General features: G+C 47.1%; 1 protein-coding gene across 1 annotated transcript in view; it reads left to right on the forward strand.

The window, feature by feature from the left end:
- The first annotated feature begins 5,646 nt into the window (after positions 1 to 5,646).
- Positions 5,647 to 22,703, forward strand: part of LOC124021442 (ubiquitin carboxyl-terminal hydrolase 8-like) — a 36,622-nt gene continuing 19,565 nt past the window's right edge. Inside the window, 13 exon segments of the mRNA XM_046336631.1 lie at positions 5,647 to 5,891; positions 9,070 to 9,237; positions 12,114 to 12,258; positions 12,929 to 12,948; positions 12,950 to 13,012; positions 13,275 to 13,404; positions 13,777 to 13,816; positions 14,853 to 15,024; positions 15,188 to 15,350; positions 16,353 to 16,494; positions 17,666 to 17,721; positions 17,770 to 17,943; positions 18,841 to 19,191. Coding sequence (XP_046192587.1) covers positions 9,134 to 9,237; positions 12,114 to 12,258; positions 12,929 to 12,948; positions 12,950 to 13,012; positions 13,275 to 13,404; positions 13,777 to 13,816; positions 14,853 to 15,024; positions 15,188 to 15,350; positions 16,353 to 16,494; positions 17,666 to 17,721; positions 17,770 to 17,943; positions 18,841 to 19,191 — 1,560 coding nt within the window. The 5' untranslated portion in view covers positions 5,647 to 5,891; positions 9,070 to 9,133.

Consider the following 22,703-nt stretch of genomic DNA (forward strand, 5'->3'; position numbering starts at 1 on the left):
CCCTGTCTGGATGTGTAGCCCATCTATCTGATGCTCTATGGTCCAAAAATAGATGATATTGTTGGAGAGTTGGAATGCAAGGTAGCCAGTGAGCATTTGGCCTCCCTTGATAAAAAAAAATACAATAATAGCCCATCAGTGTTGAGCTAAACTGAGTGAGCTCAACTGTAAATGGTCCTACCACCAAAACAAAGTGCCAGACCAATCACATCACATCAAGCCAAACATCATTGAAATACATATATTTTGTTGCATCTCGTTGTGTTGTTGTACTCCGGTGGCTAATAGCTAATAAAATGGTCCCTTCCATGGACGGAGATAAGGATTTGGACATGTGGTTTTACTTAATTATCCATACTGGCCTGAGAAGATGAAAGTTCAATATGTAGTTAGATGCATTTTAGCCAGGTAGCCTTGGACAACAAAAACTAAAAACGTGTATTGTCTGACAGAGTGATAGACCATTTCAGCAACATGAAAGAGAGGAGGATGGCATTTCTTTTCAAGCTGGGTGAGTCAACATGCGTTGTGACATGTGGTCTGCCACTGCGAGGACAATCAGATGTCCGTCCTGTCTCCCTGTAGCGATGTCTTCGGCGTCTCACAGTACGAACATTGCAATTTGTTGCCCTGGCCACATCTGCAGTCCTCATGCCTCCTTGCAGCATGCCTAAGGCACGTTCACGCAGATGAGCAGGGACCCTGGGCATCTTTCTTTTGGTGTTTTCAGGGTCAGTAGATAGGCTTCTTTAGTGTCCTAAGTTTTCATAACTATGACCTTAATTGCCTACCGTCTGTAAGCTGTTAGTGTCTTTACGACCGTTCCACAGGTGCATGTTCATTAATTGTTTAAGGTTCATTAAACAAGCATGGGTAACAGTGTTTAAACCCTTTACAATGAAGATCTGTGAAGTTATTTGGATTTTTACGAATTCTCTTTGAAAGACAGGGTCCTGAAAAATGGACGTTTCTTTTTTTTGCTGAGATTACATCACTGACAGATCAAGTAAACACAATTGGATAACAGGCCTGAAGAGGGAATAAAGACGATGATCCATGACCTTGGGGAATTAACTTGGGGACATCTTCCCTGCTGTGCTGCTGCCCAACCCAGGCTTGGCTGAAAAGGTCTGAAGGGTTTTTTACATGGCTGAAAAACATTTGACTGAGATGCAGAGAGGAGATTTACCTAAACAAAGAAATGTAGAGGGAAGGGAAGTGACCCTTGATGAAAATGAAAACGTGTCAGTTTGTTCCTTTCACATGGAGTAATAACATGTTCAACTACTTAAGACATTGTCTCGAATCATCTATGCTGAACAAAAATATAAACGCAACATGCAACAATTTCAACGATTTTACTGAGTTACAGTTCATATAAGAAAATCAGTCCATTTCAATTCATTAATAGGGCCCTAATCTATGGATTTCACCTGACTGGGCAGGGGTGCAGCAATGGGTAGGTCTGGGGGGCATAGGCCCACTCACTTGGGAGACTGGCCCACCCACTGGGGATCAAGGCACAGCCAATCAGAATGAGTTTTTCCCCACAAAAGGGCTTTATTATAGACAGAAATTACTCCTCCGTTTCATCAGCTGTCTGGGTGGCTGGTTTCAGACGATCCCGCAGGTAAGGAAGCCGGATGTTGGTGGCTGATTGGCTGAGAAACCCTTTCTTGTACTTTGATCTGAATGTGATCCTGGTACAGATGAACAAGACGTGGGAGGAGGCTCTGGAGCACTGCAGGAAGCACTACACTGACCTCACCAGCCTGCTGTCTGAGAATGAGCAGCTCCTCGTCCAGAGAATTATGAATTCAAAAGGGGGCCCAGACGGACCATGTGTGGACGCTTTTCAGTGGTTTCTGTCTGTGGGTGAACGGGGACACCTGGAGAACCAGGCCTGTACTGGGAGGAGGTTGGCTCAGGCTGCCCCACCCAACACCTCCGCTGTGGGACCCTGGCCAGAGAGGGAGAGCATTGGGGATCCAGGGACTGTGAGGAGAGGAGGAACTTCCTTTGTTACTAGTGAATTGGTAATTCAATGTAATTTATTATTAGAATAACATGTTATGTTATGTTTGTCAATTATTTAAAAAAAGTTAACATGAATTTGTTCTAAAGCCAAAGATGTTGTTACATAAATCAAGATTAATGGAGAAGACAGCACAGCAGGCACCGGGTTGTGAAGGAGTGGATGAGACATTTATTAATATACTAGCAGTGTTGGAACTTAAAGGGATACTTTGAGATTTTGGCAATGAGGCCCTTTATGAACTCGTGGATAAATCAAAATGAAATGTATATATATAGCCCTTCGTACTGTTGTACTGCTGTACAGAATCCCAGCCTGAAACCCCAAACAGCAAGCAATGCAGATGTTGAAGCACGTTGCCCAGGAAAAACTCCCTAGAAAGGCCAAAACCTAGAGGAACCAGGCTATGAGGGTGGCCAGTCCTCTTCTGGCTGTGCCGGGTGGAGATTATAACAGGACATGGCCAAGATGTTCAAATGTTCATAAATGACCAGCATGGTCAAATAATAGGTCTGGGACAGGTAGCACGTCCGGTGAACAGGTCAGGGTTCCATAGCCGCAGGCAGAACAGTTGAAACTGGAGCAGCAGCATATTTATACCATATTTATCTTTCTGTGTCCAGTATGAAGGAAAGTTAGAGGTAGTTTCATGACCCAAAGCTAACTAGCTTTAGAGCAATGACTGCTTGCAGATACCAGTAGACTTCCACTCGTTGCGATAACGCTAAAATCCCTTTAAAGGATTCTGTGCGCTTCAAAAGCTGTTGTGTTGCAACAATAATAACATGGAGGAATAAGCAGATTATGTCCTTTTGTCAATCTTTCTTGCCTAGTTTACTAGGCTATTATTAGCCTACTGGAAAGGAATGTGCAAATAGACAAATTCAGAAAATCCACTACAGACAGCACTTTGACAACACGGGAGCTTGCATGCCAACCCGCAGCTCTGCAGTGCACCGACTGCGCAGGGTGTAGAATTACTCCCTCTTGTTCAACCAAGATCCCAGACACCATTTTATTTTGTTGAATGTCACACATATAATATATTCCTCTATTTTATGGTGTTCTGACTTATTAAACGGTGGGATATCAATAAAATAACTATTGTAAACATATTATCTGTAATGTCCAGCGAATCTAGTGCCCGAAATCAGGCGTTTTAGTCTTAAAATGTATAAATTCCATAAATGTAATTGCAAAGGGACTCCAGAGTGGGGCAGTGATCTAAGGCACTGCATCGCAGTGCTGGCTGTGCCACTAGAGATCCTGGTTCGAGTCCAGACTCTGTTGCAGCTGGCAGCTGTTGACCAGGAGACCCATGGGGCAGTGATCTAAGGCACTGCATCGCAGTGCTGGCTGTGCCACTGGAGATCCTGGTTCGAGTCCAGACTCTGTTGCAGCTGGCAGCGACCAGGAGACCCATGGGGCAGTGATCTAAGGCACTGCATCGCAGTGCTGGCTGTGCCACTAGAGATCCTGGTTCGAGTCCAGACTCTGTTGCAGCTGGCAGCAGTGACCAGGAGACCCATGGGGCAGTGATCTACCCAGGCACTGCATGGCAGTGCTGGCTGTGCCACTGGAGATCCTGGTTCGAGTCCAGACTCTGTTGCAGCTGGCAGCGACCAGGAGACCCATGGGGCAGTGATCTAAGGCACTGCATGGCAGTGCTGGCTGTGCCACTAGAGATCCTGGTTCGAGTCCAGACTCTGTTGCAGCTGGCAGCGACCAGGAGACCCATGGGGCAGTGATCTAAGGCACTGCATCGCAGTGCTGGCTGTGCCACTAGAGATCCTGGTTCGAGTCCAGACTCTGTTGCAGCTGGCAGCGACCAGGAGACCCATGGGGCAGTGATCTAAGGCACTGCATCGCAGTGCTGGCTGTGCCACTAGAGATCCTGGTTCGAGTCCAGACTCTGTTGCAGCTGGCAGCGACCAGGAGACCCATGGGGCAGTGATCTAAGGCACTGCATCGCAGTGCTGGCTGTGCCACTAGAGATCCTGGTTCGAGTCCAGACTCTGTTGCAGCTGGCAGCGACCAGGAGACCCATGGGGGCCCAGTGTCCAGGTTAGGGGAGGGTTTGTCCCTGGAGCTGGGATGTACTTGTCCCATTGCACACTAGCAACTCCTGTGGTGGGCTGGGTGCAATGTACACTGCCATGGTCACCAGGTGTATGGTGTTTCCTCTGACACATTGGTTAAGCTGGCACTGTGTCAAGAAGCAGTGTGGCTTGACCTTCGCCTCTCCCGAGTCTGTACGGGAGTTGCACTGATGGGACAATAATGTAACTACCAATTGGAAACCATGAAAAGGGGGTAACAAAAACAATAATTTAGCACTTGTTGGTAGTTTTGAAAAACTGCAAACAGGAAATCATAAGGTCGATTGATCTTCCGGGGGAAGTGGAAGCAACTTTTTTTTACAACTGAAAGAGATCCAACGGGGCAAAATAAAGTTCCCTACTTCTCTCTATTTTTGTATTTAAAAAATATATAGATATATTTAACCTTTATTTAACTAAGCAAGTCAGTTAAGAACAAATTCTTATTTACAATGACGGCCTAGGAACAGTGGTTTAACTGCCTTGTTCAGGGGCAGAACGACAGAGTTGTACCTTGATTTGTACCTTTAACCACTAGTCTACCTGCCTCCCCTCTAACCACTAGGCTACCTGCCTCCCCTCTAACCACTAGGCTACCTGCCTCCCCTCTAACCACTAGGCTACCTGCCTCCCCTCTAACCACTAGGCTACCTGCCTCCCCTCTAACCACTAAGCTACCTGCCTCCCCTCTAACCACTAGGCTACCTGCCTCCCCTCTAACCACTAGGCTACCTGCCTCCCCTCTAACCACTAGGCTACCTGCCTCCCCTCTAACCACTAGGCTACCTGCCTCCCCTCTAACCACTAGGCTACCTGCCTCCCCTCTAACCACTAGGCTACCTGCCTCCCCTCTAACCACTAGGCTACCTGCCTCCCCCCTAACCACTAGGCTACCTGCCTCCCTCTAACCACTAGGCTACCTGCCTCCCCTCTAACCACTAAGCTACCTGCCTCCCCTCTAACCACTAGGCTACCTGCCTCCCCTCTAACCACTAGGCTACCTGCCTCCCCTCTAACCACTAGGCTACCTGCCCCCCCTCTAACCACTAGGCTACCTGCCTCCCCTCTAACCACTAGTCCTCTATCACCACTAGTCCTCTATCAGTATCTTCAGAAAACAAGCACAACTAGATTTTTACAAAGTGGCCGAAATGCCACGTCCACTTATGTTAGTACTGTAAAGACCCTGGGTTTATAAGCGCGGATATCGACTCTGCCGGTCGAGCATGCTTTTGCGGCACAGTAAATAGCGCGCTGGACTTCTGGCTAGAAGGTCAACGGTTCGAGACCTGCTCCCTGCTGTTTCAGTACAGTACATTCATAACAACCTAAACATTACGAAACTTCTAATCGATCAAATAGGCCTCACGTAGCAACGGTTGTTGTTTAGAAACATCGGGTTGATTCTAGCAGTGGTGTGTTCTACATTGTTGATAAAGTTTTGCCATTTTGAAAAATACGCCCCCTTGAGTTCTTCCGGGAATCAGGAGTCAGCTGACTAGGGCACTAGTTTACCACAGCCACACAGTCATAAACCCCGCCTGTTTCTAAAATATATATTCTTAAAATCTGATTATAAACCTAACCGTAACCACACTGCGAACCATACGCCTAAACCTAACGCAAAATTAAGCCCCCAAAACACATTTCTTAAAAAGAATGTTTTTTTACGACATAGCCAATTTTTACTTTGTGGCTGTGGTAACTATCGGAAAACACTAGAAAAAAACAGAACAAGACAACAGTGCAACGTTATGGTAAGTTGTATTATTTCCTCTTTTCAAACGTATTCACTTGCTATCTCATCATTGCAATAACTTAGAGGCTATTCGCCGTTATAGTTACGGTTATAACGTCTTTGTCGTTACCTAGCTAAACATCCATAAGCTGACAGAGCCTGTTCGAGTAAACAACTACAGTGAAAGCTAGCTAGCCTAGTTCAGCTAATAAACTAGCTATCCTGCTAACAAACTAACTTGACAGGCTAGCTACTGCACTTCCTGATGAAACATTACTTAGGAAGCTACCTGGCTTGCTAACTTAAAGTTTTGCGAACGTACTAGCTAGTAGCAAGTCCAATGTCACATATATTATATTTACAATTTCGTCAAAGAAATTGTCTGTGGTTTCGTTTCTTGGAAGCCTTGCTAAATGCACAGTTCATGTTTACATCTTGCTTGGATGCATTACTCCAGCTGAACCGCCAAAGATAATCACACGTAACGTTACACCGGAAATTTACCCTCAGGTACACAAATCACATTACAGTACTTTGCTTGGTCATTCAGAGAACAACCGCTTACTAACAAAAACGTCAACAACCTATTGGACATGGTTCTACACTGAACAAAAATATAAACGAAACATGCAACTTTTTTATTTTTATGAGTTCATATAAGGAAATTAGTCAATTTCAATAAATTAATTAGGACCTAATCTATGGATTTCACATGACTGGGAATACAGATATGCATCTGTTGGTCACAGATACCCCTAAAAACACAAAAAGGTAGGGACGTGAATAAGAACCAGTCAGTATCTGGTGTGACCACCATTTGCCTCATGCAGCGCGACACATCTCCTTTGCATAGATTTGATCAGGCTGCTGATTGTGTCCTGTGAAATGTTGTCCCACTCCTCTTCAATGGCTGTGTGAAGTTGCTGGATATGGTCGGGAACTGGAACACGCTGTCGTATATGTTGATCCAGAGCATCCCAAACATGCTCAATGGGTGACGTGTCTGGTGAGTATGCAGGCCATGGAAGAACGGGGACATTTTCAGCTTCCAGGAATTGTGTACAGATTCTTGCGACATGGGGCCGTAAAAAATCTTGGTCGACCGAGAGTCGTCTGTTCTTTCGACCAATCAATTGGTCTAAATTTTAAGACGTGTTTTTCCATATACAGACCCATCCTATGTGTTTTAAATCAACTATATGCACTGAGCTTGTCTGATGCTTTAAGCGCACTGTTTGATGAAATAATTAAGACACACGAATGACTAGATGGAGTCTGACCACAATTGATCTGATTGTGCTCAGACTTGCTTCTCTGTGTTAAAAACAATGACAGCGAGTGACTGTGTGACTAGCACCGTTGTCTCTCTCTCCTCCCTGCTGCAGCGACCACCACAGAACATCAAGTCTTTATCGCGCTGTCCATGTTGCTGAAGCTGTAACATAAATACAGCCATTTCTGACTGAAAAGTTCTGTTACCAAAATCCCTAATTTGTTTAGGAAAAACATTCCCGATTCCCTCAACCCTTGCTCTTTTTACATGACACATGTATACATAGCATGCACGTGAACAACAGGGCCTGACCTATAGCATATCACAATGCTTCTACACCTGCATTGCTTGCTGTTTGGGGCTTTAGGCTGGGTTTCTGTGCAGAACTTTGAGATATCAGCTGATGTACGAAGGGCTATACAAATAAATTTGATTTGATCGACAAATAACAAACGCTGAACACGTATGACAGCAAAATGGATGCAGAGGACATGACAAATGAACTCGATGGTGGTTCATGTTTTGGAGGACGAAAGACTCGACCTTCGCCTCCCGAGCCGTTGGGGAGTTCCAGCGATGAAACGAGATCGGAATTGGGGAGAATAAATGAAGCAGGATCAGTCTTCTGTAGATATGGAGGATTTATAGAGCCTGGCACATTTAGGCTATTGATTATAGACCTAATTAAGTTGGTTTCCTCACTCTCTTTCCTTAGACAGTGCTGTTTCCTCGTCTCCTCACTCCACTGCTGCCTCCGCCACATTGTTCTCACCGTTCAATACCAGCCTGACTAGACGAGTCTGTAGGCAGCCCGGTACCAGCCTGACTAGACGTGTCTGTAGGCAGCCCGGTACCAGCCTGACTAGACGTGTCTGTAGGCAGCCCGGTACCAGCCTGACTAGACGTGTCTGTAGGCAGCCCGGTACCAGCCTGACTAGACGTGTCTGTAGGCAGCCCGGTACCAGCCTGACTAGACGTGTCTGTAGGCAGCCCGGTACCAGCCTGACTAGACGTGTCTGTAGGCAGCCCAGCCCGGTACCAGCCTGACTAGACGTGTCTGTAGGCAGCCCAGCCCGGTACCAGCCTGACTAGACGTGTCTGTAGGCAGCCCGGTACCAGCCTGACTAGACGTGTCTGTAGGCAGCCCAGCCCGGTACCAGCCTGACTAGACGTGTCTGTAGGCAGCCCGGTACCAGCCTGACTAGACGTGTCTGTAGGCAGCCCGGTACCAGCCTGACTAGACGTGTCTGTAGGCAGCCCAGCCCGGTACCAGCCTGACTAGACGTGTCTGTAGGCAGCCCAGCCCGGTACCAGCCTGACTAGACGTGTCTGTAGGCAGCCCGGTACCAGCCTGACTAGACGTGTCTGTAGGCAGCCCAGCCCGGTACCAGCCTGACTAGACGTGTCTGTAGGCAGCCCGGTACCAGCCTGACTAGACGTGTCTGTAGGCAGCCCGGTACCAGCCTGACTAGACGTGTCTGTAGGCAGCCCGGTACCAGTTTAAACATGGAATGGAAGTACTTTAGTGCAAAAATAAATAAATATATAAATAAGTGTTTAAATATTTTTTTAACAAATCCTACAAAGTCCTCATCTTTGTTATCTCTCTCAGATATAGGACAGACACTTCAAAATATACGTCCATTTGATTTATCCCTCACCGACTTTATCACAGTGACAGTATTTTTCAGTTCCAACCCATTTCTGGCGACCTTCCTCCTTAAGTTTCCCAAAACCACAAGCGATGCCTGTTAACGTTCAGACTGAACGTCTGGCCTCTTAAAGTCCCCTGGAAGAAGATGCCCCATCAATCGGTGCTAAAGGTCGTTGGCCTCTATGAAGGGGGCAGGCAAGGGGTTAATAATAATAATAATAATAATAATAATACTAAAAGCTATTTGATTCAATTGTTTTGTCTTTCCAGAGCGGTGAGGACTGGAATATGTGAACATTGTACACTGCTGGTGATATATAACCCACCGTTGAAAATGCCTGCGGTGTCCCGCGGGGCGAAGGACTTGTACCTCTCTACTAACCTGGGGGACCTCAACAAGAAAGCTGAGGTCAAGCCGGACAAAATCAACACCAGGAGGTAAGCTGTTGTTCTGGTATGGATGTTATTTAAATGGACCTGGTAACAGGCCTGTTGTTCTGGTATGGATGTTATTTAAATGGACCTGGTAACAGGCCTGTTGTTCTGGCATGGATGTCATTTAAATAGACCTGGTAACAGGCCTGTTGTTCTGGTATGGATGTCATTTAAATTTAAATGGTGCTAAAAGACCTGGTAACAGGCCTGTTGTTCTGGTATGGATGTTATTTAAATGGACCTGGTAACAGTATGGATGTCATTTAAATAGACCTGGTAACAGGCCTGTTGTTCAATGGATGTTATTTAAATGGACCTGGTAACAGGCCTGTTGTCTGGAATGGATGTGAAAATTGTAACAGGCCTGTTGTTCTGGTATGGATGTTATTTAAATGGATGGTAACAGGCCTGTTGTTCTGGCATGGATGTTATTTAAATGGACCTGGTAACAGGCCTGTTGTTCTGGTATGGACAAATTTAAATGGAGGTAACAGGCCTGTTGTTCTGGCATGGATGTCATTTAAATGGACCTGGTAACAGGCCTGTTGTTCTGGTATGGATGTTATTTAAATGGACCTGGTAACAGGCCTGTTGTTCTGGCATGGATGTCATTTAAATGGACCTGGTAACAGGCCTGTTGTTCTGGCATGGATGTTATTTAAATGGACCTGGTAACAGGCCTGTTGTTCTGGTATGGATGTTATTTAAATGGACCTGGTAACAGGCCTGTTGTTCTGGTATGGATGTTATTTAAATGGACCTGGTAACAGGCCTGTTGTTCTGGCATGGATGTCATTTAAATGGACCTGGTAACAGGCCTGTTGTTCTGGCATGGATGTTATTTAAATGGACCTGGTAACAGGCCTGTTGTTCTGGTATGGATGTTATTTAAATGGACCTGGTAACAGGCCTGTTGTTCTGGTATGGATGTTATTTAAATGGACCTGGTAACAGGCCTGTTGTTCTGGTATGGATGTTATTTAAATGGACCTGGTAACAGGCCTGTTGTTCTGGTATGGATGTTATTTAAATGGACCTGGTAACAGGCCTGTTGTTCTGGTATGGATGTTATTTAAATGGACCTGGTAACAGGCCTGTTGTTCTGGTATGGATGTTATTTAAATGGACCTGGTAACAGGCCTGTTGTTCTGGTATGGATGTTATTTAAATGGACCTGGTAACAGGCCTGTTGTTCTGGTATGGATGTTATTTAAATGGACCTGGTAACAGGCCTGTTGTTCTGGTATGGATGTTATTTAAATGGACCTTGTAACAATGGATGTTATTTAAATGGACCTGGTAACAGGCCTGTTGTTCTGGTATGGATGTTATTTAAATGGACCTGGTAACAGGCCTGTTGTTCTGGCATGGATGTCATTTAAATGGACCTGGTAACAGGCCTGTTGTTCTGGCATGGATGTCATTTAAATGGACCTGGTAACAGGCCTGTTGTTCTGGTATGGATGTTATTTAAATGGACCTGGTAACAGGCCTGTTGTTCTGGTATGGATGTTATTTAAATGGACCTGGTAACAGGCCTGATGTGACCAGTCAGTATGGTCCTGGAAAACGGCCTGATGTGACCAGCCAGTATGGTCCTGGTAACAGGCCTGATGTGACCAGTCAGTATGGTCCTGGTAACAGGCCTGATGTGACCAGCCAGTATGGTCCTGGTAACAGGCCTGATGTGACCAGTCAGTATGGTCCTGGTAACAGGCCTGATGTGACCAGCCAGTATGGTCCTGGTAACAGGCCTGATGTGACCAGCCAGTATGGTCTGTATTGTGAGTTCCAGCTATGTCCAGAGTGTATGGTAAATGTTCTGTTGTGAGTTCCAGCTATGTCCAGAGTGTATGGTAAATGTTCTGTTGTGAGTTCCAGCTATGTCCAGAGTGTATGGTAAATGTTCTGTTGTGAGTTCCAGCTATGTCCAGAGTGTATGGTAAATGTTCTGTTGTGAGTTCCAGCTATGTCCAGAGTGTATGGTAAATGTTCTGTTGTGAGTTCCAGCTATGTCCAGAGTGTATGGTAAATGTTCTGTTGTGTGTTCCAGCTATGTCCAGAGTGTATGGTAAATGTTCTGTTGTGAGTTCCAGCTATGGGTATGGTAAATGTTCTGTTGTGTGTTCCAGCTATGTCCAGAGTGTATGGTAAATGTTCTGTTGTGAGTTCCAGCTATGTGTATGGTAAATGTTCTGTTGTGAGTTCCAGCTATGGGTATGGTAAATGTTATGTTGTGAGTTCCAGCTATGTCCAGAGTTTATGGTAAATGTTCTGTTGTGAGTTCCAGCTATGTGTATGGTAAATGTTCTGTTGTGAGTTCCAGCTATGTCCAGAGTGTATGGTAAATGTTCTGTTGTGAGTTCCAGCTATGTCCAGAGTATATGGTAAATGTTCTGTTGTGAGTTCCAGCTATGGGTATGGTAAATGTTCTGTTGTGAGTTCCAGCTATGTTCTGTCATGTGTTCCAGCTATGTGTATGGTAAATGTTCTGTTGTGAGTTCCAGCTATGTTCTGTAAATGTTCTGTTGTGTGTTCCAGCTATGTGTATGGTAAATGTTCTGTTGTGAGTTCCAGCTATGTTCTGTGGTGTGTTCCAGCTATGTGTATGGTAAATGTTCTGTTGTGAGTTCCAGCTATGTTCTGTTGTGAGTTCCAGCTATGTTCTGTTGTGAGTTCCAGCTATGTTCTGTTGTGAGTTCCAGCTATGTGTATGGTAAATGTTCTGTTGTGAGTTCCAGCTATGTTCTGTTGTGAGTTCCAGCTATGTTCTGTTGTGAGTTCCAGCTATGTTCTGTGGTGAGTTCCAGCTATGTTCTGTGGTGTGTTCCAGCTATGTTCTGTGGTGTGTTCCAGCTATGTTCTGTGGTGTGTTCCAGCTATGTCCAGAGTGCCTGTAAGATCTTCAAGGCTGCGGAGGAGTGTCGTCTGGATGGAGACGAGGAGAAGGCCTATGTTCTCTACATGAAATACCTAACGGTTTATGATCTCATCAAGAAGAGGCCCGACTTCAAGCAGCAACAGGTGCCGACCGTGGTCCATTAGTTCACTCCGTACCACTGACGGTAGCCCTGTCTGAAACAAGTGTTTCTTTATGTGGACACGTTCAGGATCTAAACCTTCCTTGTTCTTCCATTTGGTCCCTAGTGAATACGACCCATGTTTTGCTACTCAGACCACAGAGGGAGTTCAAGCCATGCGATATGTTTTAATGGAGACTGGGAGCTCCCACCTCCCCATGTATTCAGTGGGTTTTTCAGACTGTAGGAATGTAATGGGGGGCGCAGCGTGTAGAGGGGAGAACAGGGGGGGGGGTAGTGGCTGAAGAGGGATTCAACCCCATGCCGACACGGGCTGTGTGCTTGTCGACTGCAGAACTAGTGATGAGCCACACTCCCACACGGGACTGTTATGATACTGACCATATTGAGGGTTCGATCCGTACGAGGACAAGGCTTCCTACCGTGATTTCACTCTCTATTGATTTTCCCGATTGGTTATAGAATAGTACTGTCTTACTCGAAGTGGATGCTGCTGGTTTCACGTTAACCATCAATACTAAATAAAGGTACTTGACATTGTGAAAAGTCATTCCGTTTGGCAACGACACAATGTATTGATCTTTGGCCAGCTGTGTTTTTCCCCTTGTTGAGACCGCTGTCATCTGAAGCACCTTTCCTCTCTGTTGTCCAAGGAGTTCTTCCTGTCCGTGTTAGCCCACCAGCTTTAAAAAAGCCATAGAAGAAGCCGAGAAACTCTCTGAAAGCCTTAAACTCAGGTTGGTGTGTTGTCGTCGTTTATTCACAGACATTGCGTTCACTATGTACCGGATGTTACTAAATCAACTGGTATTCAGTTGGCATAGGTTTTAGCTGAACTTCAATAACCATGAATGGTTTGAAGGAGAACATGGACTTTACCAAAGACGGAGATACGTTGATTTGAAGCTATAGAATCTCAGCCTAATGCTTCTACAGGTTACTGTTTCTGTTTTCCTGTGTGTTTGTGTTGTGTGTGTGTGTGTGTGTGTGTGCGTTTAGGTACGAGGAAGTCGAGGTTCGCAAAAAGCTTGAGGAGAAAGAGAGACAAGAGGAGAAGAAAAGGAGGGAGGATAAGACGGAGAAAGATGGAGGGAGGGCATCTCCGAAAGCAGGGAAAGAGATCAAGAAGGTAGGTCCCTGAATGATGACGGGGACACAACAGCTCTATCGAAGGCTGTGAGGTCGATACGTAAGCTCTGTCAGCACCACCCCTGTCGACACCACCCCTGTCGACACCACCCCTGTCAGCACCACCCCTGTCGACACCACCCCTGTCGACACCACCCCTGTCGACACCACCCCTGTCAGCACCACCCCTGTCGACACCACCCATGTCAGCACCACCCCTGTCGACACCACCCATGTCAGCACCACCCCTGTCGACACCACCCCTGTCAGCACCACCCGTTGTCGACACCATCATTTGTCGACACCAGTTGTTGTGGTTGAGAGTTGGTCCTTTAAGATGCTGTGGTCTCAGTTGTAATGTTCTGTGTTCTAGGTAAAAGAGCAGAAGGAGTTGAAAAATTTAACTTCAAAAGGTAAGGATGGTGACCAGCAAACTGACTCAAATGCTTGTTAAAAAGTTTCAGAATTTGAGGTAATACGAAGTTATGACATGAATATAAGTTGTTTTACACAACAGGTTGATGTTTATTGATTTATCCATCTTTTATTATCCCCTCCGTACCTACCTCCCTCCCTCCGTACCTCCCTCCCGCCGTACATCCCTCCCTCCGTACCTCCCTCCTGCCGTACATCCCTCCCTCCGTACCTCCCTCCCTCCCGCCGTACATCCCTCCCTCCGTACCTCCCTCCCCCTCCCGCCGTATCTCCCGCCGTACCTCCCCTCCCGCCGTACATCCCTCCCTCCCGCCGTACATCCCTCCCTCCGTACATCCCTCCCTCCCGCCGTACATCCCTCCCTCCGTACCTCCCTCCCTCCGTACCTCCCTCCCTCCGTACATCCCTCCCTCCGTACCTCCCTCCCTCCGTACATCCCTCCCTCCGTACATCCCTCCCTCCGTACCTCCCTCCCGCCGTACCTCCCTCCCTCCCGCCGTATATCCCTCCCGCCGTATATCCCTCCCTCCGTACCTCCCTCCCTCCGTACCTCCCTCCCTCCGTACCTCCCTCCCTCCGTACCTCCCTCCCTCCGTACATCCCTCCCTCCGTACATCCCTCCCTCCGTACATCCCTCCCTCCGTACATCCCTCCCGCCGTACATCCCTCCCTCCCGCCGTACATCCCTCCCTCCCGCCGTACCTCCCTCCCTCTCTCCCTCCCTCCCTCCCTCCCTACCTCCCTCTCTCCGTCCTCCCTCCCTACCTCCCTCCCCCCTCCCTACCTCCCTCCCCTCCCTCCCTCTCTCCGTACCTCCCTCTCTCCTCCCTCCCCCTCCCTCCCTCCCTCCCTCCCTCCGTACCTCCCTCCCTCTCTCCGTACCTCCCTCCCTCTCTCCGTACCTCCCTCCGTACCTCCCTCCCTCTCTCCCTACCTCCCTCCCTCCGTACCTCTCTCCGTACCTCCCTCTCTCCGTACCTCCCTCCCTACCTCCCTCCCTCCCTACCTCCCTAGCTGCGGTGTCAGCAGGAGGGATCACAGCAGAGGGGTTGTTCAAGATGATGAGGGACCAGGCCATTACGGTCATTGTGATGGACGCTCGCTGCCTCCGAGACTTCCAGGACTCACAGATCCAGGTCCCCACCCAGACTGTCATCAGTGTCCCAGAGGAGGCTATCAACCCTGGGTACGGAGGGAGCGATGGGTGACCCATGCCCAAATAAATGTATTAAAAACGACTAATAATCACTACGGGCTACAAGCTGTCTTCTCTGGGGCCACATTCAGCCCGTGGGCCGTGTGTTGTGCACCCCTGCACAGGGTAACAGGTCATCATTCTGTTCCCACAGCATCACAGTGAACCAGATTGAGGCCAATCTACCTGATGCGTCCAGAGAGACGTGGAAGAGACGGGGGTTCGTAGATTACATCATCCTACTGGACTGGTTCAGCTCTGTTACTGACCTCAAACTGGGAAGCACCTTACAAAGCCTCAAAGATGCTCTCTTCAAGGTAACATAACATAGGAATGTGTGTTTCCATTGAGGTAATGTGTGTTTCCATTGAGGTAATGTGTGTTTCCATTGAGGTAATGTGTGTTTCCATTGAGGTAATGTGTGTTTCCATTGAGGTAATGTGTGTTTCCATTGAGGTAATGTGTGTTTCCATTGAGGTAATGTGTGTTTCCATTGAGGTAATGTGTGTTTCCATTGAGGTAATGTGTGTTTCCATTGAGGTAATGTGTGTTTCCATTGAGGTAATGTGGGTTTCCTCAGTCAGTGTGTTTAATTGAGGTAATGTGTGTTTCCATTGAGGTAATGTGTGTTTCCTCAGTCAGTGTGTTTCCATTGAGGTAATGTGTGTTTCCATTGAGGTAATGTGTGTTTCCTCAGTCAGTGTGTTTCCATTGAGGTAATGTGTGTTTCCTCAGTCAGTGTGTTTCCATTGCTCTGGATAAGAGCGTCTGCTAAATGACTTAAATGTAATGTAAATGAGGTAATGTGTGTTTCCTCAGTCAGTGTGTTTCCATTGAGGTAATGTGTGCTTCCTCAGTCGGTGTGTTTCCATTGAGGTAATGTGTGTTTCCTCAGTCAGTGTGTTTCCATTGAGGTAATGTGGGTTTCCTCAGTCAGTGTGTTTCCATTGAGGTAATGTGTGTTTCCTCAGTCAGTGTGTTTCCATTGAGGTAATGTGTGTTTCCCTCAGTCAGTGTGTTTCCATTGCTCAGTAAGAGTGTTGCTAAATGACTTAAATGTAATGTAAATGAGGTAATGTGTGTTTCCTCAGTCAGTGTGTTTCCATTGAGGTAATGTGTGCTTCCTCAGTCGGTGTGTTTCCATTGAGGTAATGTGTGTTTCCTCAGTCAGTGTGTTTCCATTGAGGTAATGTGGGTTTCCTCAGTCAGTGTGTTTCCATTGAGGTAATGTGTGTTTCCATTCAGTCAGTGTGTTTCCATTGAGGTAATGTGTGTTTCCTCAGTCAGTGTGTTTAATTGAGGTAATGTGTGCTTCACAGTGGGACAGTACCACTATCCTGCGTAGTGAGCCCATGGTTCTGGAGGGAGGCTATGAGAGCTGGCTCCTCTTCTACCCCATGTACACATCCAACGCCAAAGTCAGACCGCCCCGAACACACAGCTACAGCACCCTCCCACAGCGTGAGTACCCCTAACCCTTACGTAGTAACCCTCACCCTAACCCTGGAACACACAGCTGGCTCCTCCCACCGTGAGTACACATTTAACCCTCACCCTCAACCCCCCGAACACACAGCTACAGCACCCTCCCACAGCGTGAGTACCCCTTAACCCTTACTTTAACCCTCACCCTAACCCCGAACACACAGCTATAACACGCTCCCACAGTGTGAGTAACCCTTACCTTAACCCTCACCCTAACCCCCGAACACACAGCTATAACACCCTCCCACAGCGTGAGTACCCCTTAACCCTTACCTTAACCCTAACCCCCCCCGAACACACAGCTACAGCACCCTCCCACAGCGTGAGTACCCCTTAACCCTTACCTTAACCCCGAACACACAGCTATAACACCCTCCCACAGCGTGAGTACCCCTTAACCCTTAACCCCCGAACACACAGCTACAGCACCCTCCCACAGCGTGAGTACCCTTTAACACCCTAACCCCGAACACACAGCTATAGCACCCTCCCACAGCGTGAGTACCCTTAACCCTTACCTTAACCCCGAACACACAGCTACAACACCCTCCCACAGCGTGAGTAGTCAGCCACCAATTTTGCAAGTTCTCCCACTTAAAAAGATGAGAGAGGGCTGTAATTTTCATCATAGGTACACTTCAACTATGACAGACAAAATGAAAAAAAAAATCCAGAAAATCACATTGTAGGATTTTTAATGAATTTATTTGCAAATTATGTCTGACCCACTGGGAATGTGAAAATTCGAAAAATAATTCTCTACTATTATTCTGACATTTCACATTCTTAAAATAAAGTGGTGATCCTACCTGACCTAAGACAGGGCATTTTTACTAGGATTAAAAATCAGGAATTGTTAACTGAGTTTAAATGTATTTGGCTAAGGTGTAAGTGAACTTCTATTTCTTATTCCATCCCTTCGATTTGTGTGTATAAGGTAGTTGTGGAATTGTTAGATAGTGCTGCACTGTCAGAACTAGGAGCACAAGCATTTCACTACACTCTCATTAACATCTGTGTATATGTGTGGTATGTGACCAATAACATCTCTTAACCATGTGTATGTGACCAATAACATGTGATTTGGTTTAGACCTCTGGATTAGGAGTTATTGTATCATTACTTGTTCATGTTTTCTGTTGAGCAGTGAACTTCAGCTACCCGTCACTGGAGGAGCCCAAACCTCCAACCCTCCTCCCCCGAGCCGGACCCTGAACCCCAGGCTCCCCTGCCTCCCTGGGTAGCGTACAGGTGAACGGTGCCCCCCTGGAGGAACTGACCCCCTCCACATGGATGGAGGCTGACGCCACAGACTCACCCCACACAGGGTTCACTCACCCTGGAGTAGACCACAGCAAGAAGGACCCTGGAGCTGGTCCAGGGACCCCCAGCCAGCCTGGAGGGACAGCCAAGCACATCCCACAGGTTACTGCACGAGCTCATGCATTTGTTTGTTTTTATCATTCATTCAATAAATATTTAGCTTTTTAAATATATTAAAAGCATAGTTTACCCATCACAATATGACATTGGGTTCATTATTTATTTCTTTAACCTTTATTTAACCAGGCAAGTCAGTTAAGAACTAATTCTTATTTTCAATGACGGCCTAGGAACAGTGGGTTAACTGCCTGTTCAGGGGCAGAACGACAGATTTGTACCTTGTCAGCTCGGGGGTTTGAACTTGCAACCTTCCGGTTACTATGTGGGAAAATGGTAATGTATTACGTACCATGGCTTGCATTGGATTTGTGATACAAGTCCTAAAACCAATAGCGTTTTGAAAACAGTGCCAGGGAAAACTAAACTAAATCATGGATCGTTCTCATACATTGAGACGGCGTACAGGGTAAAGGAAACCAATTGTCATTTGGGTCAACTGTCCCTTCAAATATATTTCAAGAGAAATCACAATGAGATATTGATAGCTTTTTCCTAGTTCTCAATAGTCCAGAAAGACTGTGTTAATGTCACCACCTAACCTGCCCAGGGACTTCGGTTGAAAATTAGCCGGCTGGCTAAAACCGCACTTTTACAGAAACGTTGATTTAATGTGCACTGTCCAAGTAAAAATGTAAACTCAAAACTTAAATTTCTGCTTTTTATTGTTCTTCAAATGTCTAATTAAAAGCTTAATCCTCCCTGTTTGTTACCCCCTCTCCTGCCGTTCCTCGCTCCCCCAGATCGACCGTACCAAGAAGCCATCAGTCAGAGTCTCAGACGGGTCTAAACCCCCTGGATGCCCTCCCCAGGGACCTGCCCCCTCCTCCCAGAATGGCCCGTCTGTACCCCAACCCAACCGCTGGTCAAACCGGCCTTTGACCGGCGGTGCCGCTGACGGACGAGGAACGAGGTCAGATCCACACAGAGACGGCGGCTCTGATGGAGAAGGCCCGGAGAGAGCAGGAACAACGCAAACAGGAACGCCGCACCGAGGAGGAGTGGAGAGAGAGGGAACGCCGGGAGAAGGAAAATGAGGAGATGGAGAGGAGGAAAGAGGAAGAGAACAGGACTCAGGAGAGGAAGAGGTTGGAGAGACACAAGGCAGAGGAGGAGAAGGAGAACGGGGTTAGGGAAGAGCGAGAGAAGGGGAAGGAGCAGAGGGAGGATACGCCGACCAATGGTGATTCTCTGGACTCGCCGGCTCCCAACCGTATCGTCACGGAGATTAAGGTCAGTGTCTCTGTCTATCTGTGGCTGCGTTCTGATTCTCTACCCTTCTCATAGAAGGCGTTCACTCATGTCATTTAAAGCTTTGGTTTGGTGCACGCATGGGAGGAGGGAGTTTCCACCATCTTCCTCACACCAGTCCTTTTAAAACCATGAGGAGTGAACAACTTCATGGTATCCAATTGGTTAGTTAGTCGCTGCAACTCCTGTGCGTCCTCCGAAACCCAACCAAGCCGCACGGATTCTTGACACAATGTCCACTTCAACTGGACTTAACCTGGAAGCCAGCCGCACCAATGTGTCGGAGGTGACCGTGTCAGCACTGCACCCCCCCACCGCTAGTGCGCGATGGGACAAGGACAGACCCTCCCCTAACCCAGACGACGCTGGGCCAGTTGTTCTCCCAGTCGAGGCCGGCTGCGACTGAGCCTGGATTCGAACCCAGAATCTCGAGTGGCACAGCCTTAGACCACTGCGCCACTCCGGAGGCCAGTGTCTGTCATTATACCCTGTTATACCCTGACTACAATGCTCACGTCGCAAAATAAATGTAGAAATGTATGTTATTCAATTATTGCACCTGCGCGGCTCGCACGCGTCAACGAGCGTCTCCGTTGCCAAGGGCTAAAAAGAAGTCAGTTCTATTTCTGACGCAGATCACACTGCAAGTCCTGCCTCTCCCATCTCCTCATTGGTTTATAGAAGCAGGTACCCACGTGCCATCTTCTCATTGGTTATACCCACGTGGGGGATTGAAAGATGAACTGTTGCCAATTACCCATATAAGTTCAAAGATGAAAAAGCCTGCAAGGAGGAGAGATGACTAGAAACAATTTGGTTGACCGTTTTATGTGTGGATTAATTGTCGGAGTAGAGGACCTTGTGCATTTCAGGAAAAATAACAACTCAATGTTTATATCCCAGGACAAATTAGCTAGCAACAGCAAGCTAGCTAGCTAAATTGCCATAAATGTTTAATACTTTTCGACTTGTCCCCAAATTAATGTAATTGGTTCAGAGTTTGTTTTGATATTTTAACCTGCGTGTCGTGATCGCGTTTGATGTAGGGGGACAAAATAAATGTATGCACGATGGCGCTAATGCGCAGCCGGTTTGGGTTCCTTTATTTATACAGGTACGTCAATTAAGAACAGATTCTTATTTACAATGATGACCTGTCAAGCACATCAATACACAACAATGACTCTATACACATCTATATTCACATCAATTACACTACACACCCCCTGGCTTCTGCTACCCAAATATTGTAACCCAACTAAACGTCCTCCCACTGTCAACTGTGTTTATTTTCAGCAAACTTAACCTGTGTAAATATTTGTATGAACATAACAAGATTCAACAACCGAGACAAAAACTCAAATGGAAAAATGTGTCCCTGAACAAAGGGGGTCAAAATCAAAAGTAACAGTCTCTGGAGTGGTGTGGCCACCAGCTGCATTAAGTACTGCAGTGCATCTCCTCCTCATGGACTGCACCAGATTTGCCAGTTATCGCTGTGAGATGTTACCCCACTCTTCCACCAAGGGACGTGAAAGTTCCCGGACATTTCTGTGGGGAATGGCCCTCCAACAGTCCCCTCTAGCCCCCTCCGATCCAACAGGTCCCAGACATCCCTGTGGGGAATGGCCCTAGCCCTCGCCCTCCGATCCAACAGGTCCCAGACATCCCTGGGGGGAATGGCCCTAGCCCTCACCCTCCGATCCAACAGGTCCCAGACGTGCTCAATGGTATTGAGATCCGGGCTCTTCGCTGGCCATGGCAGAAAATTGACATTCCTGTCTTGCAGGAAATCACGCACAGAACGAGCAGTATAGCTGATGGCATTCTCATGCTGGAGGGTCATGTCAGGATGAGCCTGCAGGAAGTGTACTACATGAGGGAGGATGATGTCTTCCCTGTAACGCACAGCGTTGAGATTGCCTGCGATGACGACAAGCTCAGTCCGATGATGCTGTGACACACCACCCCAGACCATGACGGACCCTCCACCTCCAAATCGATCCCGCTCCAGAGTACATCAATCATGCTCCAGAGCACAGGCCTAGGTGTAATGTTCATTCCTTCAACAATAAATGCGAATCCGCTCACCCTTGGTGAGACAGAATCACAACTTGTCAGTGGAGAGCACTTTTTGCCAGTCTTGTCTGACGGTGGGTTTGTGCCCATAGGCGACATTGTTGCCGGTGATGTCTGGTGGGGACCTGCATTACAACAGGCCTACAAGCCAACCTCTCTCAGCCTATTGTGGACGGTCTTAGCACTGATGGAGGGATTGTGCATTATTGGTGTAACTCGGGCAGTTGTTGTTGCCATCCTGTACCTGTCCCTCAGGTGTGATGTTCGGATGTACCGATCCTGTGTAGGTGTTGTTACATGTGGTCTGCCACACGTGGTCTGCCACTGCGAGGAGGATCAGCTGTCCGTCCTGTCTCCCTGTAGCGCTGTCTTAGGCGTCTCAGAGTACAGACATGGCAATTTATTGCCCTGGCCACATTTGCAGTCCTCGTGCCTCCTTGCAGCATGCCTAAGGCACGTTCACGCAGATGAGCAGGGACCCTGGGCATCTTTCTTTTGGTGTTTTTCAGAGTCAGTAGAAAGGCCACTTACTGTCCTAAGTTTTCATAACTGTGACCTTAATTGCCTACCGTCTGTAAGCTGTTAGTGTCTTAACGACCATTCCACAGGTGCATGTTCCTTAATTGTTTATGGTTAATTGAATAAGAAATACAGTGTAGATATTGGCCAGCATCCTTGAGGCGCCTTGTCACTGTTGACGTTGAGACTGTTGTTTTGCGGGTAGTGTTTAATGAAGCTGCCAGTTGAGGACTTGTGAGGCATCGGTTTCTCAAACTAGACACTCTAATGTTCTCTTGCTCTGTTGTGCACCGGGGCCTCCCACTCCTCTTTCAATTCTGGTTAGAGCCAGTTTCCGCTGTTCTGTGAAGGGAGTAGTACACAGAGTTGTACAAGATCTTCAGTTTCTTGGCAATTTCTCGCATGGAATAGCCTTCATCAGAACAAGAATAGACTGACGAGTTTCAGAAGAAAGTGCTTTGTTTCTGGCCATTTTGAGCCTGTAATGGAACCCACAAACGCTGATGCTCCAGATTCTCAGATAGCCTAAAGAAGGCCATTTTTATTGCTTCTTTAATCAGTGCATACATTCTACGTATGTGGTGGTGAACCCCGACCTGGACAACAGTTTTCAGCTGCCATTTGCTAATAGTCATTGCAAAGGGGAACCCACTACCCTGGCGTTACAAGCACCATGCTCTACCAACTGAGCTACAGAAGGACCGCTGTGCTAATATAATTGCAAAGGGGTTTTCTAATGATCAATTAGCCTTTTAAAATGCTAAACTTTGATTAACTAACACAACGTGCCATCAGAACACAGTAGTGATGGTTACTGATAATGGGCCTCTGTACACCTATGTTCGTAGATATTCCATTTGAAAAATCAGCCGTTTCCAGCTACAATAGTCATTTAC

The sequence above is a fragment of the Oncorhynchus gorbuscha genome, unplaced genomic scaffold, assembly GCF_021184085.1.
Source record: "Oncorhynchus gorbuscha isolate QuinsamMale2020 ecotype Even-year unplaced genomic scaffold, OgorEven_v1.0 Un_scaffold_1117, whole genome shotgun sequence".
Lineage (NCBI taxonomy): Eukaryota > Metazoa > Chordata > Actinopteri > Salmoniformes > Salmonidae > Oncorhynchus > Oncorhynchus gorbuscha.